The sequence below is a fragment of the Aspergillus pseudonomiae genome (assembly GCF_009193645.1).
Source record: "Aspergillus pseudonomiae strain CBS 119388 unplaced genomic scaffold BDV37scaffold_6, whole genome shotgun sequence".
Taxonomy (NCBI): Eukaryota; Fungi; Ascomycota; class Eurotiomycetes; order Eurotiales; family Aspergillaceae; genus Aspergillus; species Aspergillus pseudonomiae.
In genome coordinates, this window is record NW_022475998.1 from 260,603 (window position 1) to 268,910 (window position 8,308).

Here is an 8,308-nt window from a genome sequence, read left to right on the forward strand (position 1 = left end):
ATGACACAAGAACCAAACATCTCCGAGATGCCAAGCCGACCATTTACGTCCGAAGTGAGTATACTCACGGTGCAGCAATCTACCCCCGCTAAGATGGGTTTGGATACACTCCATTCTGTGCCGGATCTTCGTGGTTTTTTGCAGCATTCCACAGTCGCACGCACTGGCAGACAAAGGCATATCGGGGATATACCATTGCATACCCTCCGTTCAAGGCGGAAGGTAAAGGTTCCTCTGCCATTTCTTACTGTTCACATCTTGAGAATGCTTCGTTCCTGCTGTGACCAAGGTACATCCACTCTGTTGACCGTAGATATGACCAGAAAGTCTGTAGAAAGGATAGAAGGTATTACCAAGCTCAGATACATTAGCAGCACGATCAATAGCGCCAACTGTTTTCTCGGTCGGCTAGCATCAAGCATTGTGAAGTGCGACCCGACAAATATATTGCCAGTTGCTTTTCTCCAAACCCAAGTGCACTTCTCCAGTCCAGTGCTCGCCCATGGTAGAATTTCGTGGGGGCGAAACTGGCGTAAGGAAGACCTGGGCGCCCTGTAGGTAGCCCGCTGTATGACCAAGGTACAGCCAGAGTAGTAAGATACAATTCAACAACAGAGAACACAGAGCACTACGGTAGCTCTATTAAAACCCTGGACTGGACCCAGGATCGTATAGATATCGTTTCAATCCCTTATCCAGCTCCAGAGCCTCTCCAGGATGACCCTAGGCTTCGATGAAGCTACACCAGAATAATGTCCTCGTGAGTCGGATTCTATAATCTTTCGGTAATATATCTTAGTACCTTAGGGTTTGAGAGCTACATTTTCCCCAAGTACGCATGCTCATGCGGTGTCGTGTACAACAGTTTAGCAGTGTGTTTGCTCGCGTTGATGGATCATCTAGCGAGAACAGCGGACGCGTGTAGAACACCGCTTATATCCATACAAGGAAGATTAGCCTCATTAGCAATTCGCCACGCGAGAGTGCACTCGTCATGGCCCACGATTAGTTTGATGATATCGATCAAACTAGACGTTCTGCAGCGAACAATGCTGAGCTCTTTACTCCCAAATAGCCGTGATACATCGCTAACGACCTCGATAGGCCAGGAGCTCCCACAAAGGACAACTTAAGAGCACGGTGTAGTTCCTCGCGAATGGTTGTTAATCTCATCCATCCTCAGCTGCAAGGGCTCGTAAACAGTAACCATGAGCAACCAAGATATGCAAGGGGGAAGATTCCGATGGTTAAGGCGGTGAAGTGACAAAAAAGTCCTAAAGTGGACTGGAGTAATTACTGTCGAGTATGGGAGACGATTAGGCCACGGCAAGGTGGTGAGACCCGTCAAAGCACTCGCAGTACGGAGGTCTCCATAACTGCAGCTGTTAGGGTTGGAGAAATGGGGTCCTAAAGGGGCAGGAGAATAAGGAGGATACGCGATACGAAGCGTCGCAGAAAAACTTTTATCCGGCAATGGGGTAAGGCCCACTTGCCGAAATTTGCAGCATAGACTGCATAACTTGTGGATAAAGGGGGAATAATTCCGCATACTCAGGTCAAATCGACAATGAAGGCGTCCTTCAATCTTACACTGAGTGGGCAAAAGCATCAGCCCGTCGCCTTGGCTCAGCTCTCTCGCGGATGTGATTGGTGGCCCATAGATCCCCGCGTCTTTAGATTTCTTTTTAAGGACCAGGTTCAATACGCCTTCAAGAAGGGAAACTACCATACACTGTGTGCCCAAAGCCCCGTATATAAGCGGCCGATCGTCCGGTTTGGTGCCCTCAACAATATGCACTCGCCGTGTAACCTGGTACGGCAAGCCCTCGGATGAATGATCCGTGCCCAAATATCATGACAGACCCTACACCCAGTGTTCTTGAGAAGGGAGGCAAGGCGGAGGAGTCGACTAGAAGCTTAGAAGCGTACAACGACCTTGAAAATGTACCGAAAGAGGATGATATCACTCTAGTCGACTGGGATGGGCCCGACGACCCCGCAAACCCCTTTAACTGGCCGACTTCGAAGAAAGCGCTACAGTTAGTCTTCATGGCATTCAATACTTTTATCAGGTGAGCACGTGGAAAAACAGATAGACAAGGAGAGGAGACGAGGGCTGACGGACAATAGCCCTCTAGCATCCTCGATGTTCGCCCCAGGCGTCCAATATGTCATGCGCGACTTTCACACCACCGACCAGATGTTGGGATCGTTTATGGTGTCCGTCTACATTCTGGGATACATGCTAGGGCCCTTTCTCATCGCGCCCCTTTCAGAGATATATGGCCGTGTTCCGCTATACCATGCGTGCAATGTGATCTTCCTGGTATTCACCATTGCTTGTGCCGTGGCGCAAACCTTGCCTCAATTGATCGTGTTCCGTTTATTCGCCGGTATCGCTGGCGTGTGTCCCATCACCATCGGCTCTGGGACGGTCGCCGACATGGTGCCAGTGGAAAAGAGAGCCGGTATTATGGCTATCTGGGCTCTAGGACCTATCTTGGGACCTGTTGTCGGACCCATTGCGGGTGGGTTCCTGGCCGAATCAGTCGGCTGGCGGTGGGTGTTCTGGGTCCTTGCGATTGCAGTAGGTAGCTCTACGGCCATTTGTTGATCGAGTACGATGCTGACAGTCTAGACCGGTGTTATGGCAATCGGGTGTTTGGCGTTCTATCGTGAATCGTATGCCCCAGTGCTTCTCCGACGCAAGACTGAGCGACTGCGGAAAGAGACCGGGAACCCCAATCTTCGCTCGGCCCGTGGCGACACCAAGATCACGAAAGAGCTGTTCACAACCGCACTGGCGCGACCCATGAAACTTCTCTTCCGTTCGCCGATTGTATTCCTGCTCGCCCTATTCGCGGCTGTCACGTACGGGTACCTATACTTAATGTTCACCACTTTGACCCCGATCTTCAGAAACACTTACGGCTTCTCATCTGGTCTGGCCGGCCTCGCCTACCTAGGCTTCGGTATCGGAAGTATTTTGGGTTTGGCAATCTGCGGTGTGGTTTCTAACCGCATCGCCGTTAGTCACACTGCACGCGGCTGCTTCAAACCAGAATCGCGTCTCCCCCCGATGCTTTACGGCAGCTGGGCAATTCCCGCCGGCTTGTTCTGGTACGGCTGGTCGGCGCAAGCACATACTCACTGGATTGTGCCGATTCTGGGAACGGGCCTTTTTGCGATCGGCCTCATGGTCGTGTTCATGGCTTCGAACACGTACTTGGTGGATTCGTACTTAAGGCATGCCGCGTCCGTCACAGCTGCTGCCACTGTGCTGCGTTCTTTGATCGGTGCAGTGCTCCCGCTGGCTGGCCCATCCATGTATGATGCTCTGGGATTGGGATGGGGAAACTCATTGCTCGCATTTATCGCGCTGGTGATGTGTGTCTGCCCCGTATTATTTTACAAGTATGGAGAGTATATTCGGACTCATCCACGGTTTCAGATTGCCTTATGATGGGCATTCACCGCCTTTTCGTGTTTCAAAAAGCTTCCAAATATATGTAATAGAGTGCTCGATTCCCTTTCCTGTTCAAGTTCTTCATCTGCTGTTCTGTTTCAGTCGCTAGTCTCAGAGATTCCCCCTTCTTCAGCCAGGTTTTGCATCCGGAGTTAGCATATCAATGAAAGGCCAGTATCTGGTCCCATACACGCTTCAAAGATTCCAAAGCATGCCCATATATGAGAATGCCGCAATCTATCGGATCATACGATCCAGCCACTCATGAACTCCGGGTTTCCTTGAGGTGATCTTGTTTGACTTCACTCAAACCCTGTTATCCAGGGTATTGCTACGGCGAAACCAGACATTCTACATTTGCATAATTATTGTGAAGTCGAAACAACAATAATCCGAGGTGCGTTCTGAATCAATAGAGTTCCTCACGACCAGATTGCAACCTGCCCCGCAGCCCCAAATCCGAAATTCCGAATACGAAGCGATGACTTAACTCTATGGTGGTTCTAGAATTCTCAATCATGCCATGCCACCTTGAATATCCTCCTCTCGCACTCAACTCTGATAACAAACTATCTAACCCACACATAAGCTGTATACACAATCTTTGAACAAAATGCTCATCGCCGTAGTCCCAGCTTCACCCAAAACAGGCCAGGCGGCAATCCGCGCCCTACTCAACTCAACCGAAACCACCAGGCCGATCACCGTGAAAGGCGTATACAGGGATCTCTCCCGAGTCCCAGAAGAGTTCCTTTCCAACCCTCATTTCCAAGCGGTCAAGGGCGATGTGAGCGACGCAGCAAGCCTGGATCTCACCGGCGTCGACGCCGTTCTCGCAATCACCCCTCCGCGATACGACGGTTCGGATTTTCTGGCTTGCGCAAGGACAGCATCGGAAAATACGCGCCTCGCCATCCAGAAATCTGGATCTGTTAAGCGTCTGGTTTTGCTTTCTAGTATGGGGGCTGAGCATGAGTCGGGGACTGTGAGTTTCTGTTCGATTTATCTGTGATGAAGAAAGGGAAATACTAAAGCTGCGACTAGGGGGAAATCGTGACGAACCACATCGCCGAAACAATTTTAAAGGATGCAGCACCGGAGGTTGTCATCGCGAGATGTACTTACTTCATGGAGAACTGGGCTATGGCGGTTGAGACGGCGAAGTCTGAGCATCCGCATCTCTATTCGTCTATCACGCCTATCGATTTCGAGGTCCCTATGGTTTGTTTCCTTTTCTATCTTAAAATCGAGGTTGTTATGTTAACCAATAATCTGAACCAGGTCGCTGTCAAAGATATGGGCCAAGCCTTTGCAACTTATTTACTCAAGTCCGATATTCCAGAAAGTCCCTACATTGTTGACGTCCATGGACCGAGGTCCTATACGCCGAAAGACGTGCAAAAGGCCTTCGAAGAGGCTGTTGGCAAGGAGGTTGAACTGCGACTCGTGGAGAGGAAAGATCTATCGCAGTTCTTTGCGGGATTTCTCCCGAAGAACGTGGCTGAGGCTTTCACCGAGATGACCAATGCCTTTTTGCCGGGTGGTATTATGGCGAGTGCGAATACGGAGAATTCAAACAGTGATCGAGTCTGGAGGGGGAAGACTGAGTTGACGGAAGCTATTCGGGAGCTTTGTGAAGGATCTGGATAGGTGAAGGGTATGCAATAGTGATTTGTTCATTCATTCTAGGCTGTTGCTGGGACTGATTATATTCGTTTGTTTCCTTTTGCGTGAATTATCTGTGGGTTGAAATGTAATATCGGAAAAATTGATTCACAGGATTACTTGGTGTAAAAGTATAAATTGAGTCAAAAGCCGTGGTAGGATCCTTCTACCTGCAAACCTTGTATGGCTACCACTTCTCTTGCTCTTCGAAATGTAATTCTCGTCCATCTTAATCAGTGGGTCCGTGTCTCCCTTCTACTTATGCTTGGTGTCCCCAGTGCGCTCTCTCCTCCTCCGCCGACCTAGCCTCTACCTAAGGCTCCAGTTTCTGGACTATCGAAAATACTCATCCGCAAAACCATCGCATTAAAGCAGCTGCGGGAGGCACACCTCTTGCGACTATTACAACGTATCCAGCAATCAATTTGCCCAAATTCTATTTGTCGAAGAAAATAGCAGTGACGATGAGTTTGACACTGGTACAGAATGGCCCTATGGGCCTCTCTCCTCAGTTGACAGTGTTTCTCGGATACAGACCATCATATCGCAACGATGCCCCATGGCGGGACTGGATCTTTATATTTCAAGTCCTTTTAGTAGTACCGGAATAACTCCGCTGATTCAACAACTGGATACCAGCGAAAATCAGCGTCAATCTCCCTGAGCTCCCGAGAATACAGAAATCAAGTTCCAAGTGGCTCAAGTAGGTCGCATCTATACGAAACGCGACTTGTTAACCAAAGGTAGTTTGGCCTAGATACAGTCTTCGGCGGATCTTGTTATTATAACAGAAAGCTTTGGCACCGCAGTTGAGCCCTATAGTAACTTCCGGGTCGTGACCGTTGTTCAGCCGAACACAATACCTATCGATGAGCAGCTGAATGCCCTCGTCCGTTCTTCTCCGTGGGTAAAGGGGTATTTTGAATATCCAGAGGCAAGACTAGTATAATATTAGTCCTATTTCAACTCCCATGCACACGGTGCCTGGTTCTGGTGTTGTACGAACTCACAAGCCCAGCACATATTCCGGCAACCGCATTGAAGGAGTGGATGCGCGCTGCCTCACTGGGGCTGAGAGGACTCGCATCGCTGCTATCCCTGCAGACATTATTGTAGAGATCACTACCAAACTATCTTTTCCAGTGGTTTAATTCAGCAATGGCTAGCAGACTTACGGGCGGTCTCTTTGATCGCGAGGTGACGATGTACATGCTGTCTGTGGCATACCATTTCATTGCCTCGCGGTGTTCAAAGTTGTGAGCAAGCCATTTATCTATATCAAATCGAGTCGCCTCTTCACACCTTGCCATGTTTATGGCTAGGCCTGACGCCCGCCTCCGATACCAATGGGTTGGTATGTATATCCGGATTTATCGTTTACAAACGTTTATATTATTTAACTGTAGCGCACGAATTTACAATTGCCCCTTATATGAGCCAATCAAATAGGTTATTTCTCAAATCCAGGAGCACCAGTGGACGTGGTTTACTTGTGAGAATCCTCGGTACCGACAGATGCAGCGCATGAAGCATGACACTGCAGTGCGTAAAATATGTTTAACATTGGCTGTTATCCACTAGATGGCTGATGCTGAAAGCGGGAACGTCTACAAAGAACCGGATAGTCCTTTCCTTCCGTCATGCTCTTGGATAAATAGTCGATGCGCTTGGTCTCAACTCCTGACGGCAAATTCGCTGCTATAAGTGACCGAATACTCCAAACTACACTGGCTCAGCTGGAGAGACATCTGGGAACAAGAGGGGCTGCGCAATTCTGTGGAACGATACACTCCACCATTACCACTATCACCATATTTTGCTTTCTGTATTTAGCTGCAACCCTCCCTGTTGGCCCGATTTTCGGTTCCTCCTCCCACGTCCTATCCTATTCCGCAAAATGCCTTGTATCTGGGTCCCGGAAACTTCTGCCGCCGTACCCCGCTGGTTAGGGCGCAGCGCTCGCGACTCAGCAAGACAGAGACGGTACGAAGTAAGCCCTATATCAGCTATTTCCAGAGACAAAGCTAATCAGGTGATTCGGGACCTAGAACAATAAGGTCTGGAGTATACAGTAGCAAAGCCTCCGCATTGCAGGAAAGAAAAACACGACTACTGCGTGCTTGGGTTGTTCAGTTGTCCCAGAAGACGGAAGATGGCCTACGGTTACTGTAGAAGTAGGATAGTCCGAGACGCATGATCGGCTAAAGGCAGATGCGGATCCCCCACTGCAAGGCTCTCAGGGAAATATCCGTGTCTAGCCTTTGCTTTGGAGTGGAAGCTGTACTAATAAGAAGCTCCTATAGGACCAAGATGGTGTAGAGGGCCTGCCCTGACGGATATCTGTGCCGCTGCAGAGCATGAGGATGACCTGTGTGTCACCCTTAAGGCCATCAAAGGTATCAAAAACAGCCTGAGAGGCTTATCCGGCTCCTGCACCATACTCGGTTGACGCGGAAGGGGAGACCCGCGACGAGCGTGTGGAGACAGTGCGGAGCAAGATCCACTTTTGTGTGGACAATCTTCAATCTTATATTGACCAGAGGAAGGAATGCGAACACCTACAAGCACAAAAAGTGTTGAATCACGGCATGCTTGATCGGGTAACAACAACAGGCAGGCGCCAGACACCTATATTTATGTGGATATCGAAACCGATCGAACCGAATACAAAGCCGAGCTTGGGGCCATAGTCAATACAGCCCACAGTCTATTCCTCGCAGCCGTTCCAACCTTACGCAGCTTCTCCTAATCGGTTTGACAGTGAAACGGTCACAGTTTTCTCCCAGATTTAACAAGTTGCACTAAGTTAAACGGGCCTGCTTTTGAAGCTACTTTCTGGAATATCTCCATCCCTAGCCATTGTATCCGACCTCTTTCAGAGAATTGAACGTGATAGGTGCATGATACTCCCGTCCCCTTTTGCTTTTCCTCCTATTAATGAGACCAGTACGCGCATGGACAGGGCCGCATCCACCAGGTATCCGGCGCTTGCAATGGGCATGGTCTCAAGATTCGCAAGGGTCCAATTTCCAAGAACCTATGTTTTATAACCAGATGGTTTCACAAAATTTTAGTACCTAGACCCAAGTCTCCCTAAGTATGTACTCTGAATACTTTGGACATATTATAATAATCGATCTCAGGTGAGTTGAATACATTCTCGGTAAGACAGGAATG

General features: G+C 49.2%; 2 protein-coding genes across 2 annotated transcripts; both read left to right on the forward strand.

Annotated features, from left to right (window-relative positions):
• Positions 1-1,854: 1,854 nt before the first annotated feature.
• Positions 1,855-3,463, forward strand: BDV37DRAFT_278926 (MFS transporter; the record flags this gene model as incomplete). The annotated part of the gene is made up of 3 exons (XM_032086198.1): positions 1,855-2,072; positions 2,131-2,587; positions 2,639-3,463. 3 exons carry the CDS (start codon positions 1,855-1,857, stop codon positions 3,461-3,463), a joined length of 1,500 nt encoding a protein of 499 aa, XP_031945762.1.
• Positions 3,464-3,716: 253 nt separating this feature from the next.
• BDV37DRAFT_172968 (uncharacterized protein) lies at positions 3,717-5,250 on the forward strand. Its single transcript, XM_032079368.1, has 4 exons — positions 3,717-3,863; positions 3,974-4,451; positions 4,511-4,687; positions 4,748-5,250. Exons 2-4 carry the CDS (start codon positions 4,080-4,082, stop codon positions 5,114-5,116), a joined length of 918 nt encoding a protein of 305 aa, XP_031945763.1. The 5' UTR covers positions 3,717-3,863; positions 3,974-4,079; the 3' UTR covers positions 5,117-5,250.
• The last annotated feature ends 3,058 nt before the right edge of the window (positions 5,251-8,308 follow it).

Coding starts and splice junctions, on each gene's coding strand:
- BDV37DRAFT_172968 (XM_032079368.1), top strand. CDS start 4,080: ATGCTCATCGCCGTAGTCCCAGCTTCACCCAAAACAGGCCAGGCGGCA. Junction 4,452..4,510: donor CTGAGCATGAGTCGGGGACT/GTGAGTTTCTGT, acceptor AGCTGCGACTAG/GGGGAAATCGTGACGAACCA. Junction 4,688..4,747: donor TCGATTTCGAGGTCCCTATG/GTTTGTTTCCTT, acceptor AATCTGAACCAG/GTCGCTGTCAAAGATATGGG.